At 45.5% G+C, this 20,287-nt stretch overlaps 1 protein-coding gene across 30 annotated transcripts in view; it reads right to left on the reverse strand.

The window, feature by feature from the left end:
* PPP1R12B (protein phosphatase 1 regulatory subunit 12B) overlaps positions 1-20,287 on the reverse strand; it is a 126,351-nt gene that overhangs the window by 75,853 nt on the left and 30,211 nt on the right. For all 30 annotated transcript variants that reach the window (XM_086861926.1, XM_086861924.1, XM_086861921.1 and 27 more), the window contains 7 exons: positions 18,959-19,089; positions 17,393-17,511; positions 13,993-14,152; positions 10,017-10,161; positions 7,647-7,721; positions 4,903-4,982; positions 4,215-4,354 (listed from right to left, as the gene is read on the reverse strand). In XM_086861926.1, the coding sequence (XP_086718052.1) occupies positions 4,215-4,354; positions 4,903-4,982; positions 7,647-7,721; positions 10,017-10,161; positions 13,993-14,152; positions 17,393-17,511; positions 18,959-19,089 (850 nt within the window). The remainder of the gene's footprint in view (positions 1-4,214; positions 4,355-4,902; positions 4,983-7,646; positions 7,722-10,016; positions 10,162-13,992; positions 14,153-17,392; positions 17,512-18,958; positions 19,090-20,287) is intronic.

Consider the following 20,287-nt stretch of genomic DNA (forward strand, 5'->3'; position numbering starts at 1 on the left):
CTACACAGAGTGTGGTCTGCACTCCAGTTCAGTGCTGTCTCCCTGGATCACAGGGACGTCAGTGCCTTCTGCACTGTCAGATGTCAGGGCTTTCTGCAAAGGAGCTTCCCACTCCCTAAAGAATAGGATGGATACATTTGCCAGGCAAAGCTTTTGTACTTGACCCTCACAGACAAGCAAAATCTTTGCAGAAAGCACCATAAAGAGGACCACAGGTTTTTTGTTTTTCACAGTTTTGTTTCCTGTCTGGGAATTTCTTCCCTGGTAAATCTTGGGGTGAAAAGTGGCACATGCTGTTCCTGCTGTAGCACAAGTGTGGTACAGCCCATGGCCCTAAGTGCCCAGTGCTGGTTTCACTGTACAGCTCTCTGCACTGGCTGGACAGAATTTCTGGTCTTGTGCAGCAAAATCCATTTTCCTACAGGAAGCCAGGACTGCTGACCATCAAAAGCCCTTAATGGACTCCAAGCAAGCTAAGCAACCTTGTCCAAGCTCACAGCTGGCTCCCTGCTTGTTATGCAAGTGCAGCTGTCCAGTATCACGTTTATTTTTTTTTTGTATCTGTGCACATGCTTGACAGAAGAACATCCACTACATTACCAGGAGGAGAGCAAGCAGAAAGTGTGACTCAGGCAATAGGTTCACTTGACAGGAAAGTACAGGCTGCAGACAGACTGTTCACCATCAACCCAGGCACATGGAACCTGCCTGAGAGATGATGTACTTGCACCCACCAACCAAAGCTTTCCTTATAGCTATGAATGCTCACACAGTCATGTCTTGGAAAAAAGAAAGTAATTTTAAGCACAAGCACACAAACAATTCTAGCACATAATGTATGTGCAGGGAATAAAAATCTGCTGTGACACATTTGGAGCAGTTTGGGATGGAGCATCTGGGAGGATGGCACCTTGGAGCATGAAGATCAATCCTTCTGTAATAAATATCATCAGTACTAGGAAAATAAGGATTCAAAGGACACAGAAAAGAGCAAGCCAAGAGAAACATCTTAAAATAACAGGGAGTTATAGCAGGACTGACAGAGCCTGAACTAAAGATACAAAGAAAGAATCGTGCAACCTCCTGAGCTGAAAGGACACACACACCCAGTCCAACCCCTGCCCTGCACAGACACCCCAACAATCCCACCCTGTGCACCCCTGAGAGCCTTGTCCAAACACTCCTGGAGTGTTCAGTCTCCACAAAACAAATTTGGTAAGAGTAAAAATTTAGGTTTCTAATTTCTTTTTTGTAAGGGTTTTTGGATAAGAGTTTTTGTTTGTTTGGTTTTTAAACAAAACAACACTAAAAGCTTCCATGGCCTGCTATAATTCCCAATAATTTCATATTGTAATAGTTCCCAGAACAGATAATCATAGAATTTTATACTGATCTTTCTCTTGTTTACAAGAGGTCAATGCCAAATTAATTGTATTCAGAATGAATGAAGTGACTTTAATGCTCTTAGCTTGCTTTGTCTGAAGAACGCAAGTTTCTTACAGATTATCAGAAACATACTACTCTGAAGCCTTCCAACAATTCCACTGCTTCCCTCATCCAATTTCTTCCTCCCACAGTCTCTGCAAATTCAACAAATTAATTGCAACCTGAGACTCTTCTAAACACACCTCAAAATAAACTTGTGTGTTACACTGTCAGCTTCTGCATGTCCTGCTTTGTGCTCAGCTACTAAAGGGATTGGAATTTTTAGGTTTAAAAAGATCACTCAGTTGTTTTTTTTTATCTGGACTTTGAACACTTTAGAACAGTCATAGTCTGTGTGTCCAGCACTGCTCAGAATGATAAAGGTATGGGAATATTACAGAAAATGAAGATTAATAAGGGAATAATATTCATGTTTTCATACCAATGTCTCCTGTAAAATGTAGCATGTAAAATGTTGACCAGATAAACACAGAGCCACAGAATCCCAGATTGGTTTGAACTGCAAAGAACCTTAAAGCCCATCTCATTCCACCCCTTGCCATGGGCAGGACACCTTCCACTGTCCCAGGCTGCTCCAAGCCCTGTCCAACCTGGCCTTGGGCTGTTCCAGGGATGGGGCAGCCACAGCTTCTCTGGGTACCTGTGCCAGGGCCTCCCTACTCTCACAGGGAGGAATTTTTTCCTAATATCCCATCTAAACTTACTGAAGCCATTCCCTTTGTTCTGTCACTCCAGGCCCTTGTAAACAATCTCTCTTCAGCTTCCTTGCAGGTCCCCTTCAGGCCCTGGGAGGTCACAGTGAGCTCACCCCAAAGCTTCTCTTTTCCAGGCTGAGCAATCCCAGTTCTCCCAGCTTTTCCTCACAGCAGAGGCTGCTCTGTCCCTCTGATTATCCTGGTACCTCCCCTGGACTCGCTCCAGCAGCTCCACGTCCTTCCTGTGCTGGAAGCCCAGGTCTGGAGGCAGCTCTGCAGGTGGGGTCTCACCTGAGTGGGGCAGAATCCCCCCTGCCCTGCTGCCCATGCTGGGGGATCAGCCCAGGAGTACCACTGTCTGTCTCTGAAATCAGTAATACTGTGACATTTACTATTTTCATTACCAAAATGAAAAACCCTACTTCTCTTTGGAGTCCTCCTACAATGTGGGCTGATGCTTTGATCTTACAGAATCTTGCTTTAAAAAGAGAACCAAAGGTGTGACCCCCCACTCACACATGCAGCAGGTGACAGCTCTGTCTCCATCCAGCTGGCCAAGTCCACACCCATTTTACCAGGGATTTCAGAACTTTACAAGGTGGGGCTTCAATTCTGATGGGAATTTCTCAAAGGACCCAATAATCTTCTTGGGAAAGGAGAGTAGAGGTAACAAAGCCTGAAGCTGAATCATTACCTAAATGATTGTTGTCTCAAATTTCTATTAGCTTCAGTGGTTTCACACAGACACCTATAATGTCCTTTGGTCAGTGAATTAATGCAATAAAAAGACCTTTTACACAAAATTTAATGATGAACCCTGTAGACCTTTCCTTGCTGAAGGATCTTAGGCTGTTCCTGACTCAGTTAAACCCCACACAGCTCCAGGTCTTAGAGGTGTGCAAACATTTGAGTTGTTTTGGTCAAATTACCATCATCTTTACAAGGATTACAAGCACTGGCACCCAGCTAGATAGGAATAATTTGTATTTACATAAATATGTATATAACCTGATTTATGGAGAGAATATATATGACCTGTACTGTGTGTCTCTTTCTACTACTGACATGTCCACTAGACTTGCTTGATTTAAAACCCCAAGATCATTTCCCTGTGTGACTGCCATGCCCACCCAGCTAGTGCAGCATCTCTGCAGAGCCCAGCCAGGATTTCCCACCCCTCTCACCCTGCCCCAAACAGCATTAACTGATACAATCCTGACACAGGTGACAATTCCATGGGCACAGAAGCACAACAAAGCTTTAAACTACACTTCTCAGGGCCTATTTCTTAGTATACTGGATATAGACCAAGTAAGTTGATGTTAAAAGTAGTTTAATCATTAAACACATCATAGTCTAAGATCTATTTGTGTTTGCAGAGTATTAAGTACAAGTAAGTCTTGGCTTACTGTAAAATAAAGTATCTGTATTAAACTTTCTGTGCTGCACATAAACACTTCTAAAACTAATTAAGGAAGCCACAGAAATTATGGAAAAGGAGTGAGAGTAAGATTCCAGCAATATACTATAATGTAAATGCTACTGTGACTCTGTGTACTTAATCCTTATTTTCCACTATTTTTTGAAATCATTATTCATCACAGCCCAGAAGTTCCTCACCTCTGTGATTACCCAGAACAGCTTCAGCCCTTCACTTCAGACTGATCCAAACACAATAGGCTATTGTCTTCCTACACCTTCACCTGCTTCCCTACCATCCTGCAGTACCTGAAGGATTCTTCTTGAATTGGGCCAAGAAAAAAAAACCCTGTTTAAGAACAAGCTATGGACAATGTGTTATCTTCAATACATGTGAGCTGGAAGTATGAATTAAAATAGGATCTGAAGGATTTATTTTTTCAAAAATAATTTTGCTGACCTGGGAGTTAGCATTTGAATCAGCTCTTTTATCATCATAGCTCCAGATTTCTCCAAATTCTGTACATGTACACTGGAAGTAAAACTTTCAGCATGCCCTCAACATCTAGTTATTTAATTAATAACAACAACAATAACAACATTAATGATAACAGCTAGGCTAGTTATTAAATCCAAGGCTGTAGCAAGTCTTACCTGACTCCTTTTCAGCATCTGATTCTGAAACTTCATCTTCAGCTTCTTCCTCTTCAGAACTAGAACTGCTCGAGTCCTTGTTCTCTTCCTCAGCTTCCACGGACTTCATTGTGTCTTCCTCATAAAGAATTTTCTCTTTGCTGCAGAATAGGAAATTTTTAGGCAAGCAAGTTATCTGAGCTGTACTTCTCAGGAGCAAACAGACAGGATTTACTACATACAGAACAAGCAAAGGATAAAATCTACCTACAGATTGAACACTCCAGCACTTCCAGCATGGCCATTTTTCCACGGATTCCACTGCCAGTCTCACATTTTCTAATTCTGCAAGCACTTTTCCATCCACAAAAATGTAATCTCTCCTTTTCTAGTGCCACACAATGCAGCAGTTGGGCTGCAGGGCTCTGTGCCTACAGAGGTGCAGTTCTCAGCCCAAAGATCTGATCAACCCTCAGAGCAGGAGCTGGAGAACCAAACACCAGCCTAAAGCCCTTGCTCCACCACTCACTGGGTATGTTAAGACACAACTAAAACTGTATCTGAGAGTACTCAGATTTTAAAAAAATGCATGAAATAAAAGGCTGTGAATAGTTTTTGACCCAGCTGAGGCCAGCTGGGTGTGAGAGATGAAGCTGCTCTCCCATTACTTTCTGGGCAGTTTCTTCTCAGCTAAAATGGAGAGACTTACTTGGTGAAGAATCTGTTTTGAGGCTTCCCATTCATGTCAGCTTCAATCAGCTTATTCCTTGTCTCCTTCTCACTTCGCAGCTGTTAGAAAGTCCAGGAAGATGGGAGAGAGAAAATGAGGACAGACATTAACCAGCCCCATCAGCATAACCTAGTCAGCAGCACAGAACAAGGTCAGCCCAGCCTAGTGAGACTAAACCACTGCAGATTTGAACAGCAGCACATCCCCAAGGGCACTGTGAGCCTTGGACTGGAGCTCCAGCAGGGCACAGCACCCAGCATGTCCTTGGAATGCTGCTGCCACTCAATAAAACCCTCAAAGGCACCTGCAGCTGCCCCTGCTGAGACCAGGGATGAACACTGACTGCTGCCCAGAGAGGTCCTGGTGCCTCCCCCGTCCCTGGAAGTGCCCAAGGCCAGGGACACGGAGCTCAGAGCAACCTGGGGCAGCAGGAGATGTCCCTGCCCACGGCAGGGGGTGGGACTGGATGAGCTTTAAGGTCACTTCCAGCCCAAGCCATTCTGGATTTTGCTGGAGGTCTGTCCACATGTGTGTGTGTGCCCATGAAATCAGGATAGATTCAGCTACAAATCTGCTGCATTTGTGGCTATTATTTACTGGCTTTCAGAGGAAAGCATTCAAGCCAGCCCTGTACAGGCAACCAGGGAACTCATGGAAGGATGGGTCACTTCTTAAATCTCTCAAATGCACAAAGTCATTACACAGGAATACCTGGGGTCACACAGAAATAGAAATATTTTGTCTAGGGAGCAGCAATATTAATTTTACCACCATCAGTGGACCCAACAATTGTTTTGTACCTTCCAGAAGCACAAAAACAGCTGAGGCAGAAGTATGGATGGGAGTTAGGGGGTCAATTTAAGGTTGACTCTGTTGTGTCATAGCTCACCAGGTTATTATTTTTCTTTTGACAGCAGTTGACAACAGGCAAAGGAAGTAAAAGTGCTGTAAATTGTGCATGATAGAATCCCAGAATTACCTGGGTTGGAAAGGACCTTAAAGCTCATTCAGTCCCAGCCCCTGCCTTGAGCAGGGACATCTTCCACTGTCCCAGGTTGCTCCAAGCCCCATCCAGCCTGGCCTTGGGCACTTGCAGGCATGGGGCAGCCACAGCTGCTCTGGGCACCCTGTGAAGTGGGAAAAGCTGCGTGGATTCCAGTGAAGAGCAAAAATTTGGGGTACAACATTGTTAAACTGATCAAACTGCTGGAGCACAGCAAAAAGAAGTGCAGGAAAAAGCCTGCTCCACTCACAGATAATTCAGTAACTGGGAAAAAATTCCAAACCCAAACCAAATTAATTGCTTCCAGCAAACAAAAATCCCCCCTGCTTTCCAATAACAGCATCAGATCTTTTAGCAAGGGTGGCACAGTGCTCTGCTTTAGACTGAAAAAAATACCTGATTTGAAAGCCATTTTGGAAGAGAAATAATGTCATGAAACTGCCTGTTTTATCCTTAACAAATAAAAGTTTTCTATTTTTCAGTGATAAAAATGGCACATGATAAACAGATGATAAATTGGCTTTTCCACTAAAAAATCATGTCCACTAAAAAAAAAAAGTGTAATAAAATCTGGATTCTTCTACCCAGTTTGACACTGAATAAATGGAGAAGGCCTTTATATAGGGCTTCTATATAGAGAACAGGGGGGTTTAGCCCTGCAAAGCAGCCCTAAGAATGGGTGAGCAGTCACCCCAAAAAAGTCTTCTTTTCTTTTCTTTTAAGAAGTGCAGTTATCTGCAAAATCCTCAGTAGTGAGAGAGAGGGGAATCCAAAATACAACCCTGATAGTATTTATCAACATGACATTTAGGGAGAAGCTGATTAATTTTTAAGAAGTTCCTGAATACTAAAGCTGCTATTTGAGGATGGCAGCAGCTGTGTTGTGATCTGAGCTGGAGTTCTAACCACCCACACTGGCAGTTCCTGAAAATGCTTTCCTGGGGTTTGTCACCAGTGTTCCCATTCTGTCTGTTTCTGTACCCAAAGTTATAAGTGACACTTACAGATTTTTAATTCTTTTTGAATTCTTTTTGGCTTGTTTTTTGGAAGCACCCAAATGAGATAATTGAGTAGACCAGATGAATTAGGAAAAAATTCAATCCAAACCCAACTTTCTGGCTTGACAACTGTCCTTACTTTGAACAAGATATATTTTGTTTTGCCTTTATGTCAACTTTTGTTTTATAATCTCTTCCAGTACCTCCACTGCACTATGAAATGGCAATTTCATATGGTTTTGAAACCACCCATTTTTTCAGTCTAGAATTCCCTGAAGTTTATAATTTCTTCTTCCTCAATCCAAAGCCTCCCAGTTGTAAGAAAAGCAGACATGGGAACAGATCTCTTTCTCAGCACTGACAGTGTGTTTCCCTGGATGCAAACACAAAGCTGACCTGGGTGAGCACTCAGTAGGAACAGAGCAGCTTGATGCTAGAGAGCCTGCCAGCCAACAAAGCACCTGCAGGGTAGCAACAAAGATGAACACAAATTCCTTACCAGTCCCCATAAGTCTGCATGCCATCACACTGCTCACCTCCTTGCTGCAGTCATCCAGATTTCTAACTATTAAAAATATTGCTGTGCTTAAATATTGCAAATGAGTAACTCAAGAAAATAGCTGGGCCTCAGCTTCCTGCATCTGTTGGCACCATATGTCTTGGAGAACACCTGTGTGTGAAATGGTAATTGGAGAGGTGGAAAATGATCTCCAGAAACTCACCACAGTCTGTTTCTTCTGCAGCATTTCTAAATGCTCCACAAGTCCCTCGTCAGCAACATCAAAGGGCGTCTGGCCCTGGTGCAGTGGGAGAACACAAGAGGATATCTGAGATGGCACAGTGATAATATTCCAGAAAATGTTATTTACCAGTACATAAATAAATATATTTAAATTAAATAAACTGCATCCTCCCTCCCCAGATGCTAAGTGACACTGTTTCACTTGAGAGCAAGGAAACCCATGTGACAGTGATCATGGAATCACAGAATCATCTCAAAAAAGATCTCTAAGACCATGTTTATGTTCACTGAGCAACTTTTACCAGGGCAATGCAGCTCCCTGGTTGCTGCTGCTCAAATTCAACAGCCAGGACTATGCTTGAGTTTCCAAGATTCTAAAAAGGACACTCTTGTACTGAGAGGGTGTGTGATCAACCTCTTCTGATGTTAGATACCAGGGAAAGGTTCTTCCCCCTGAGGGTGCTGGCACTGCCCAGGCTCCCCAGGGAATGGGCACAGCCCCGAGGCTGCCAGAGTTCCAGGAGTGTTTGGTTCTCAGGGGTGCACAGGGTGGGATTTTGGGGTGTCTGTGCAGGGCCAGGGGTTGGATTGGATGGTCCTTGTGGGTCCCTTCCAGCTCAGGATATTCCTGGTTCTGTGTTACTTTTTCATCATGTATTTAAACATTCTGAAAGGCTGGCAGCAAGCCAAAAAATCTGGGATCTATTTCCACATCCATGGGCATTTATAAAGTAAAACAAGCCAGAGAAAATACTCTAGGTCTCAAACCAAGAAATTGGTTACATTTTCACCATAATTAAAGCTCTAAATGCTATTTCATTAACAATCCCAAACCTGATGGCTGCAGGTCAAAAAACAAAAGGTATCCTCGTCCATCTGACCTAATAAAGAGACAGTTCTGGATTGGAAGGAGCAGGTAATGCAACAAATACAACTGCAACTGTTCCTTTTCAAGTATGGCATGCTACAAGACAGCATACACATGCCAAACACTTTGGAAAAGCACCTGATGGCATTTAAACAGAAAAGATTCCCCATATTTTGGGTGCCAAAGAGCTCACCAGGCTGAAAGGACTCCTCCTCATGGGGCATTTGTGTTCCAGCAGTTTCCAGCACAGCTGGATACACCTGAACACACGGGGCCCTCTCTTATCACAGCCTCCTGCCTTCATCCCCTGGTGCTCCTCCAAGCACATCCAACCTTCTCTCCTCCCCCAGAGGCTGCCACGGCACAATTGTCCAGTGGGAAACACCTCACAGACCAGTGTGGACAACCCAGCAGGGATGGGAACAAGAGCAGCCCTGGACAAGCCCTTGAAAATCCAAGGACTCTTCAAGGAAAAACCTGGAACTACTGGAAAGGAAGAGAAACGTTTTTGCTCCTTTACTTTCATCCTATTTTCTTCACTCATGTCTCACAAATCTTCAATTTCCTTTTTTTTCACCAATACGTAGAACAGAGAGGATTCAAAGCTGCCAGTTTCTCATGGTTTCACTTCTTTTCAGTGCCTTATACCTCAATATTGGTATATTTTGCACTCCAAGACTGTTTCTTTGCTGCCATTTGATTTCTCAGGGTTACACTAACTCAGGATGGCACACACCAGCCGTTCTTACAAGCTCAGTCTTAATCAGGTCACATTTCCCATAATATCTGAAATCTTTTCTGCCTTCTGCCAGTCAAGTTTCTTCATTTACTGATGTATTTAAATTATCCAGTGCACAGGCAAGGAGAACTGCTATGAGTTTGTCATGTAGTTGGATCATGATGTTGGATCTCTTGTGAGATTCCACCTGGATCTCTGTGTCCAGCTCTGGAGCTCCCATCTCGGGACAGACATGGACCTGCTGCAAAGAATCCAGAGGAGGCCACTAAAATTGAACCCAGGGCAGGAGTTAGGCTGGGAGAGCTGGGGGTGTTCACCTGGAGAAGAAACAGCTCCAGGGAGAGCTCAGAGCCCCTTCCAGGGCCTAAAGGGGCTCCAGGAGAGCTGGAGAGGGATCTGGGACAGGACAAGGGGGAATGGTTTCCCACTGTCAGAGGGCAGGGATAGATGGGATAATGGGAAGGACTTTTTGGCTGTGAGGGTGGAGATGCCCTGGCACAGGTTACTCAGAGCAGCTGCAGCTGCTCCATCCCTGGCAGTGTGCAAGGCCAGGTTGGATGTGGCTTGGAGCAGCCTGGGCTGGTGGAAGATGTCCCTGCCCTTGGCAGGGGATGGAATGAGATGAACTTTAAGGTTCCTCTGAATCCAAACCTCTCTGGGGTTCTATGATTCCATGACCATGCAGCAGGCAACAGTTGATATAAATCTGGCTATAGAGTGCCCTGCATTAGTTGTGTACTGACCAGCTTGTTCCTGATGTCCATGTCACACAGAGCCTCAGCCAGGATGGAACACGCTTCCTTCACTCCCCAGTGAGCAGCAGCATGGAGTGGAGTCCAGCCATCATTGTCCTGGACGTTCAAATTAAACCCAGCCTGGATCAGGAGCCTGAGGAAAGCAGGAGGATTGATCTCTGCCCATCAGGAATGACTTCCTGATAAAGCAGTTTCCCCCCTGTTAGGCAACAAGGGGGCAGCCTGGCTCCCTAACAGCCAGGAGCTTCTGGACTCGTTTGTTAACCAGAGCAACATCCCACTTGATGTGCTTGAAACTAATGGAAAGAGCAATGAGTGAAAAGTGGCATTGATGTAAAACCTGCTGGAACATGTCAAACTGATAAGGAACCCTTTCAGCATGTCCTGAACTGGGAGAACACCTTGATTTCTCATCTGGCATCGGTGACCCAGCCTGAACTCCTGTTCTAGCACAGGAGAGAGGCTGGATTGGCACTGAGCACACCAACAGTGTCACTGGAACTGCTGTCCCTGTGCCAGGGGGACAAGCACAGCACCTGCCAGGACAGGGACATTTGGGAAATGCAGCTCGAGCTCGGCTCTCTGAGAGCACAAGGCCAGTGTGAGGTGCTCCAGAAAGAGAACAACAGGACTGCCAGGGAAGCAGCAGTGACACTGCCAGAGGTAAAATCTGTATGCTAAACAACCCCCATTTGGATTAAACAAGCCCAAAAATGCATTCTTTCAGAGTAGCTCTCGCACAGTTCAAGCAAATCTTCCACAACTGAATTTGCCTGGGATCTCCTTTCCTTTACCCTCACTGCTGTGCCCCTTCCACCCTCCCTTCTCCATCAGAGCAGAGCACTGGTGTTTCACAGCACCTGCAGCTTGAACATTTAACACCAAAACAAACACAGGAGGCTTGGGGTAGTCTGGAGCTCCAGACCCATGGACACACTGGTGTGGCAGTGATCAGGTGAGAGCACTGAGAAGCTCCTGTATCAAAATTATTATCCAAGTTGCTTAAACATCCCAGGGAAATTCTGCAATTGCTCCTGAAAATTTCCATTGTGGGAAGTTCCCCCACCCAGAGCCACCATTGCAGAGCATGAAGGAAATCCAGCATGACCCCAACATGGCACCAACAGCTTGGAAACTCCTGCAGATTTAGCCAATGTGCAACTGTGCTAAATAAAACACAGTCACAGCAGAGCAGCTGTGGGCTTCTCTGTGAAAGAAATTGTAAATTAGGTGCTGAGTTTCTGCTGATTTTCCAGCTGGCACAAGGGAAAAACAGAGCTGCTAAGAGACTCAAGGTCACAGCCAGATTGCACATCTCATTTAGAGTTAGCTGGCTCCTGGCTGTCAGCCCCTTTGGTTGAAGTCACTAAAGCTCTGGATTTGAACTGCAGCACAGCCATCACATACACAAGAGTGAAACAATGTCAGCTTGCTGGGAGATGTGTTTATCATTACCACAATTAATGCCAAGGAGAGGCTGTCCAGAACTAAGTCATCCTGCACACACTGAACTTCATCAAGGAGCACTGGATAAACAACCCTTTCCCGACAGCCCGTGGGACCAACACCTCAGATCCAGAGATGTTACATTTCTATTCACAGGAGCTGTGTTAGATTCCTGTTCTTGGGCACAGTACAGACACAGACAGCTCATCACTCAGTTATTAAGTTCTAATGACTGAATACAAATCAGAAACATGAAGTACAATAAAATGCTTGAGCTTGAGATGAAACAGCTTTTCAACATCTAGTTGAAAACATCACTTTAGCATCACTTAAAACTACGAAATTTAGGATCAAGATAGATGAACACTTCCAGAACAGATTTTAATGTGGGCAACAGTGTAAGCTTGTGTGTTATGAACAACCTGGTTTTTGGTAGCAGGGGGGGCAGAGGTGGCCTCTGTGAGAAGCTGCTGGAAGCTCCCACCATTTCTGTAGAGTCAACCCCTCACTGCTCTGAAGATGGACATGCTGCTGGCCACAGCTGGGCCAGTTAGAGCAGGTGGCAATGCCTCTGTGACAACAGATTGAAGGAGAAAATCAAACTAAGTGGGAATGTGCAGCTTTTTTCTTGTCAGAGAAGAAGAGGAGCTGAGAACATGAGAGGGAAACAACACAGAGACACCAAGGGCAGTGGAGAAGGAGGAGCTGCTCCAGGCACCGGAGCCAAAATTCCTCTGCAGGCCGTGGTGATGGCCATGGTGAAACAGCTGTACCCCTGCAGCCCCTGGGGATCCAGGGGGATGCAGAGATCCACCCACAGCCCCTGGGGATCCAGGGGGATGCAGAGATCCACCCACAGCCCCTGGGGATTCACAGGGATGCAGAGATCCACCCCCAGCCCCTGGGGATCCAGGGGGATGCAGATCCACCCCCAGCCCCTGCAGGAGCCCACACAGGAGTGGGTGGGTGTCTGGAGGAGGCTGTGATCCAGTTGAAGACCCAGTGGAGAGAGAGGACCATGCTTCCAGGCTGGAGCAGCCTGTCCTTGGAGGACTGTACCCCCTGGAAGGACAGACTCATGGCTCAGCAGTTTTGGGAGGGCTGTTTGCCTGTGGGGGGAATTCACATTGCAGCAGTTTTGGGAGGACTGGTGCTTGTGTGAGTGGACCCATGCCAGAGGAGTTCATGGAGAACTGTCTACCATGGGAGGGACCCCATGGTCTCACAGGAGGAGGACTCCTCTCCCAGAGCAGTGGAAGAAAATGTTAGGTGACCAACTGCCCAAAACCCCCATGCCCTGTCTCCCTGTGCTGCTGGTGGGAAGGAGGGAGGGGCTGGGGGGAAAAAGGTGCTTTAAAGGCTTATTTTACTTCTCATTATCCTCTTCAGATTCTGCTAGTAATAAATTCACTTTGCAACTTTAAGCTGAATCTGTTTTGCCCTTAAAGTGTTTTCTCCCAGTCCTAATCTCAAGTCATGAACCCTTCAGTAATTTTTTTCTCTCCTCTGCCCAGCTGTGGGAGGGAAGGGTAAATGTGCAACTCCTGCGGGTGCCTGGCACTGGGCAGTGTCAAACCATGACACCTTGTAAAGACTATTTACAAGGCAAGGAGTAGATTCACACAGACAGAGGGCAGAGTTAGATTAAATAGGAGGTAAAAATTCCTCCCTGTGAGGGTGGGGAGGCCCTGGCACAGACTGCCCAGAGAAGCTGCAGCTGCTCCATCCCTGGAAGTGTCCAAGGCCAGGCTGGATGGGGCTTGGAGCAGCCTGGGCTGGTGGAAGATGTCCCTGCTCAAGGCAGGGGTGGGACTGGATGAGCTTTAAGGTTCCTCCTAACCCAACCTAGTCTGGGATTCCATGAGCTGTATGTTCATGGGCAGCTCCAGCCACACATAAAGGGTAGAAAAGAAAGCTTTATTGGTGGAAAGCCTAATTTGACATTACCTGTAACAGTATTAATGTTTTTTACCAAGAAATGCTACACTGGGAAATTTTATGTTCATAATAATCTGGTTAGAGCCAGAGCTGCAGAGCTGTCAGGTGCTGGAATCCCTCTGTCACTGCAGGAGCAGTAGCATGAAGGAGCAGAGGACAGTGAGACAGGGGTGGACATTGCATTTTCCCACTAGACTGGTCACTGCTATGCAGTGTGTGTTGTCACTTTGTTTGTCAAAATTATGCTTTTGTTCCCTAATACTGTTTAACTTGCTAGTCCTAAAACCATTACTCTAGCAGTGAAAAATCAGACCTCGTGATTAGAAAAATTAGAGACCTCCTAATTGATGCCTCACTTTCCAAAAAGCTTTCATTACTTCAGAAAAGCCTGGAGGCATGAAAGGGAATCCTCCAGTCCCTGTGTATTTCTGGTGAACCTGTGGCTGGACACATCAAACCACAGAGCCTTTTGAGAAACAGCAGCCTGAAAACCTCAGTATGGAACAAATTTCTCTGAATGTAAAGCAAGATGTTTTCTTCAGCCTTAATTTCATGCATCAGCCCTGGGAGGAGCTCCTACCTCATGACTTCAGAATAGCCCTTGGCTGCAGCAACATGAAGAGCTGTGGCTCCTGTCCGAGGCTGCTTTATATCCTCAATTTTCCCACTGTTCAGCCACTGCCGGGCATCCTGGAGCATTTGCTGCTCCTCTTCTTTCCTTGACAGCTCTAGGTCTACACCTAAGGGGGTGAAGCACAGAAGAAGAGATGAACAAGAGATGAAAGCTCTCAAGTACTTGTTACAATTACCCTGTGTTCCATTTGCTATAAAATATTAGTAAACTATTCCTGATCTTCCACAGAACAATCAGCAGAAGCCTCTTCTATGAACTGGAAGAGCTCCTGTGTCACTGACAGAGACTTCAAAAACTGAGTTAAAAATTTTGAAAGTTGCAACCCAGTCCAATTAACTAAACTTCAGCTGTGCATTAAGGGTAGAAGGATTGAGTTCTACACTGAAACAACAGTTATGAACAACAGCCTGACTGACTGAATTGACCTGCAGTGAGGGTGTAATCTACAGAGAAGGCTGGAGGAGCTTCACATGTATCCAAGAGCAGGGTGGTGCCAGCTCTGTGCTCACTCCATACTCAGGACACTGCAGGTGACACACACAGGGATCTGCACTGCTCCAGGGGCACCCATGACAGCCATGCTGAGAGAAGTACTGAGCTATTCCACTGAGCAGCAAACCCCCAGACTCTGACAAAACACAATTTGAAATAATTTTGGCATTAGAAGGTCAGAAGAAATCTATTCTGATGGCCTAAGTGACTGTGTAGGGACAGGTGGAGATGTGAAGAGGCAGGGGGATGATGTGGAGATGGAGGTGTCTGGCTGATACTATGTCAACTCCTTAAACCAACAAGAGGTAAAACCAACTCTGACTTGTTTTCCTAAGTGGAATTTTCACACTAATGAAATCACAGAAGGACAATATATAAATCACAAATATTGATACTGATCCAAACCAGATTAATCAGAGTAGAACCCTCTGACTCAGACAAACATTCAAATTAGAAGATGACAAATCTCAAACATCAAGAAGGGTCCTGAAGAACAAGTGTCCTTGATTAATACTTTCAGTATAAGAATGACATGATTGCCAATTAAATTATGGGGCATCAGGATTAAAACAGAACCAAGGACAACACATAACTCAGAGTCTGAGCTGTCAGACCCACTATGGCAGGATTTTGCAAAGATCAGAAATAAACTGGCTTCAGACCTAGGACTAGACAAGTTTGTAGCTGTTACACACAATTGCTGAACATGCTGGAGTTCCCAAGGAGGGCTGCACTAGCTCAGGAAACTGAAAGCCACAGGGCACTCACAAGTACACAGAAAGGCAGTTTGGCTCAGGAATTTCTGGAGGCACAGTGGCTGGAGGCTGAGAGGGGAATTGCACACACCTGAGCTGTTGTTACAGTCTGCAGCAGGCATCTGCTCACAGCCCCTGCTGAGGACAGACTGCAGAGCTGGACAGATGCTTATTTAAAGTTCAACCCCATTTCCTCCAGCAGTTATGATCCTTTAAACTGTGTGTGATGAAAATCTTCTCGGTGGAGACAGATGTTTGTTTCAGGGCATCTTAGCAGGATGCCACTAATGTGGTTAGGTAATGCAAGCAGAATCCCAAAAAGTGTCAGGCAAAATACTTGCAGGTGAGGCAGAATCATTACCTGGATGTCCTGTAAGGTTTCAACCACATTATTGCCATTTCAGGAAGCTGAAGGTGCACAAGTCCACAGAACCCAGTGAGATGCACCCACGGGTCCCAAGGGAGCTGCTGGAGGAAGTGTCTGGGTCACTCTGGTATTTGAGAAGTTGTGACAGGCTGGTGAAGTTCTCACAGACTGGAAAATGGGAAAGATAATCCCCATTTTGAAATAGGGCAAAGACGAAGACCTGGGGCACTACAGGCCAATTGGCCTGTCCTCTGTGCAGAGCAGGATCATGGAGCAGATAGATCCTTCTGGAAACCATGCTAAGGCCCATGGAAAACAAGGAGATGATTGGTGACAGCCAACCTGGCCTCCCTGAAGGCAAGTTGTGCCTGACAAATTTGGTGGCCCTGGAACATTAACACAGGTGACAAAGCAGTGAGGGACTGATTCCTTCCTAACTACACCTTAAAAAATAAAGTCACCACCATGTGTCAGAATGTATCTGACAGAGGGACTGGATTCAATCCAGGATGCAAGTAAGCCCCCAAAAGCTGCAGGAATGAAATAATCCAGACCAGAAAGAGTCTTTGGGGTCTGTAGCCCAAACACATGCTCCAAGGAGCATGACTTCAAAGCCAGACCAACCAGCTCAGACACAAATGCAGCTGAGCTTTGACTATGTCCAAGGATAGAAGTTCCAGGAATTCCTTGGGTTCCTTTTCCAACATTCTTGATGAAATTCACAGACATGATTTAAACTTCTCACACATGCATGCAGACGTTCAACCACTCCCAAATGAATTCCCTGAGCATGAAGAAAATTTTAGATTGATTTCCTTAATAAGCATTAATAATAATAAGCATTTCCTTATTTTAACATCAGTCCAAAACTACACTTCAGCCAGGGATGTTTGTGCAGGGACAGCCTGGAGAGCAGCTCTCAGCCAGGCACATCTGATGAGAAAGGGGATATGACAGAAGCAACTTAGGCAAAGATCAGGATAAAGCATGTCACTCCAGGCCTGGAATATTCATTTCCTGGTCCCTGCCTTTGGCAGTCCCATAAATCTCACCTCGGTTTTATCAACCCTTAGTGAAACAAGATCTTTCATTGTTATCAGAGGTCAAAATTACATCTCACTTTAAAAGTGACTAGATCTGATGAATCAGATTTCAGGACTGTGGTGTCTTGCTTTGAAGAATCCCAAGGACAGAGACCACAAACCTCCTGCATCTGCTCCATTGTCCTGAAAGCAAAATTTGTCTGCTGTGGACTCCGTGTCTAACTGTGAAACAGAGAGCCTGTAGAAATTACAGGCCACATAGCTCTCTCAGTCCTGCCTGAGAAGCTAGCCTGGGAAATTCATGGGAGGATTCAAAACAATCCTCAAAGACAGAAAACAGCCTTACAGGTGTTGTTTCTCTGTCTCTTGTTTTCTTTGCAGGAGAAGGTCGGGGTGTGTGTGCCCCACTGACCAATGATGGTGATGTAGTGGTTTGCTAACCAATAAAAGTTTCCTTTCTGTTCTTTCCACGTATCAGTCTATAAAACAGAGCTGAAATAATAAACTACGAGACATTTTCCTGATCGACTCCATGAGAGTCTGTGTTACTCATTCCCAGCCGTTCCTAATAGAGCGACAGTCTGCTGCTTCCTGGGCCAGATCTCAGCTCTGTTCACCAACAGGCAGCAGAATTCTCACCCAGAAACTCTTAAGGGTCCCAACTCTCACATACTCAAGGCCTCCCTTACCTTGTTTCTTGACTTGCTCCAGAAGCAGGTCCTTCATGGCCGCCTCCTCGGCGATGTCGGACGGGACCTCCCCCTCGCTGTTGACAGCAGCCACGTTGGCCCCGTGGCTGATCAGGAACCTGCAGCCAGGACAGCCAGGCCAGCACGTCACACCCCCAGTGTGGCTTCAGAGCAAGCACACAGGCAACCAAACAGCACCACAAACCATCTGCCCTTCTCATGCAAGTGCAATTACCAAATGAGGACCTCGTTCTTAGCCAACTTCCAGACTAAAAATGGTATTGTAAAACCAAGGTGTTTGCTCAGAGGTTCACAGTTTTTCTTTCTTCATAGTTACTTAAATACCCCTTTTCTTGCATTAACCTGGTTGATTATATTCTTATATTTAAGAAAAGGAAATTATACTAATTTTTAAAAAAGCCTCATCAAGTATGATCGATTTTTAAATTTGCTCTCTTATAACTTTACCAAAAGTTCATTAAAGAACAACAGACATCTTCTTTGGCTTCTGCATCTTTTAATCAGTAAAATTCTGAGAAGTAAAAGAAGTATGTGTTTAAGCACACAAATATTGGAGGCTGAGGTTGCCTGGTTTTATATATTATTTTCAATGCATTTAAGAAATAGTTATCTTAATTCAACTTTTGGAAACTTTCTGGTAGCTGTGGCTAATATACAGCACGATATGACTGGTAAAGAATAAAGGGCTGCTGTTCAACCTGGAGAAAAGGGGGCTCTGGGGGAATCTTCTCACTCTCCACAGCTCCCTGACAGGAGGGGTGCAGCCAGGTGGGGATCAGGCTCTGCTCCCAGGGAACAAGGGACAGGACAAGAGGAAATGGCCTCAAGCTGCACCAAGGGAGGTTCAGGTTGGATATTGGGGGAAATTGCTTTTTGGAAACAGTGGTCAGGCCCTGGCCCAGCTTCCCAGGGCAGTGGTGGAATCACTGTCCCTGGAAGTGTTCAAAAAATGAGTGGATGTGGCACTTGAGGTTTAGTGGTGAATATACTTGGAAGTCCCCACTTAACCACAGCGCTGCTCACACCAGTCTGTCTGTGGTAAGAAAAGGCAGTCACAGAATTCCAGCCTGGTTTGCATCAGAAGGGACCTCAAAGCCCACCCAGGCCCAGCCCTGCCATGGCAGGGACACCTTTTCCTGTCCCAGGCTGCTCCAAGCCCTGTCCAGCCTGGCCTTGGGCACTTCCAGTGATCCAGGGGCAGCCCCAGCTGCTCTGGGCACCTGTGCCAGGGCATCCCCACCCTCACAGGGAGGAATTCCTTCACTACACATCCCTGTACTGTCCCGTTTCCTTTTGCTTGGCATTTTAGCTGAAGTATCTAATGAATCATAAGTCTAATGGCAGCAGCAAAAGGCAATCAGTTGAAGGCTTCACCTTAATCCTCAAAATTTCAGAACTCTATACCGAGAGAAAAGCACCAATTTTCAGCATTGCTTTCCAAAGCACTGTACTAGGCTCAGAGTGTTCATCACCTGTGTACCTGCTCTGAATAGAAAGGCACAGGGAAGTTTTTTAAATCCCCAGAACAGCCCCAAACTCGCTCACTCTGCTATGTTCAAGTAGCCACACGACGCCACTGCATGAAGAGGGGTCCAGCCCTCATTGTCTTGCTGGTTCACATTGGCTCCATTTTCTACCAAGAACTTCACCATGTCCAGGTTCTCATCAATACAGGCCTGAAGGGAAGAGAGAGAATAAAAAATGGTGTTGGTGTTAAATCAAACATACAACCCTCACTGGCAGCTTACTGGAAGCAAATACCTGGCTGAACTTCCCATGCTGTGAGCAATCACACCTTAAAGCTTAGGGGAACTTCAATTTGTGAACTAAAACAAATTCATTTCAGAACTTTCAAAAATTAATTTTAACTCAAAGTTCCTACATGGACCACCTCTGAATTTGCTCAAACTTCACTTTTTCTCACTGATCTCTGTCCTCTCTCCCACGCAGTTCCCTCCCCACAGCAGGGATGCTGAAATGATGGATCTCTGTTAGTTTTAGGTACAGCATTGAATCCCTCTAAGCAAGGCAAGCTGTGTATTTACAGCCAGATTATACTGGTCCACAAAATGTCAATGAATAAAAGTTGTACCAGTGAACACAATGAGGCCTCACTAAGGGCAGGAATGAGAAGGGAAAGCAGCAGCTCCAGGAGCCAGACTAAAGCAGCTCAGTTACAGAGGTAATCATTGCAAAAGCAGAGTTCTAGAGAACTTAATAACTTCTTTATTCAGCAGTATCTCTTTGTTTTCCTGAGTCTAACACAGGAAACTTTCCCTGTTTGTTCTACAGCCCCATGAGCTGCTGAAGAGAATGACAGCCCTTGATTAGCTGCTGCAGTCATTCCCAAACCTGCATTTACAGAGAGCTCCCTGCTTTGAAGTTGCCAGAAGAAAAACTATCTTGATTTTCAGGTCTCAGCAGTTCAGTTGGGTGGAATTCCTCCTTCCTCAAATTCCTGGCTCCAGCATGTTCTGTGCTGCATTTACAGCTCACTGAAAGCTGCTATTCAAGGAATACACAAATCCAGATGAGTACTGGGAAGCACAGGGCATGGCCAGGAGGTGCAAGAACCGCTTTTTACTGCACGTCCATTCCCAGGCAGAAACACAGCTCCTCACTGCTAGACAGGAAAACACCCTGTCCAGAATTCCTCCAAAATCCCAACATTTGATCCTTTTGCATAGCTTGATGTGGGCATATCTATTGTTTACAGCAATCAGGTGACTCCCAGATGATCCATCTAAAACGAGCAGCACTGACTATCCATCCATTCCTGTCCCAACAAGGAATAAAAATGAGGAAATCCTCTCAAATCAATATCCACACACCCCAAAAAGAAACAATCCTGGTTTATCAACATGTTCATCTGTG

This window comes from Cyanistes caeruleus, chromosome 24, assembly GCF_971803275.1.
Source record: "Cyanistes caeruleus chromosome 24, bCyaCae1.hap1.1, whole genome shotgun sequence".
Taxonomy (NCBI): Eukaryota; Metazoa; Chordata; class Aves; order Passeriformes; family Paridae; genus Cyanistes; species Cyanistes caeruleus.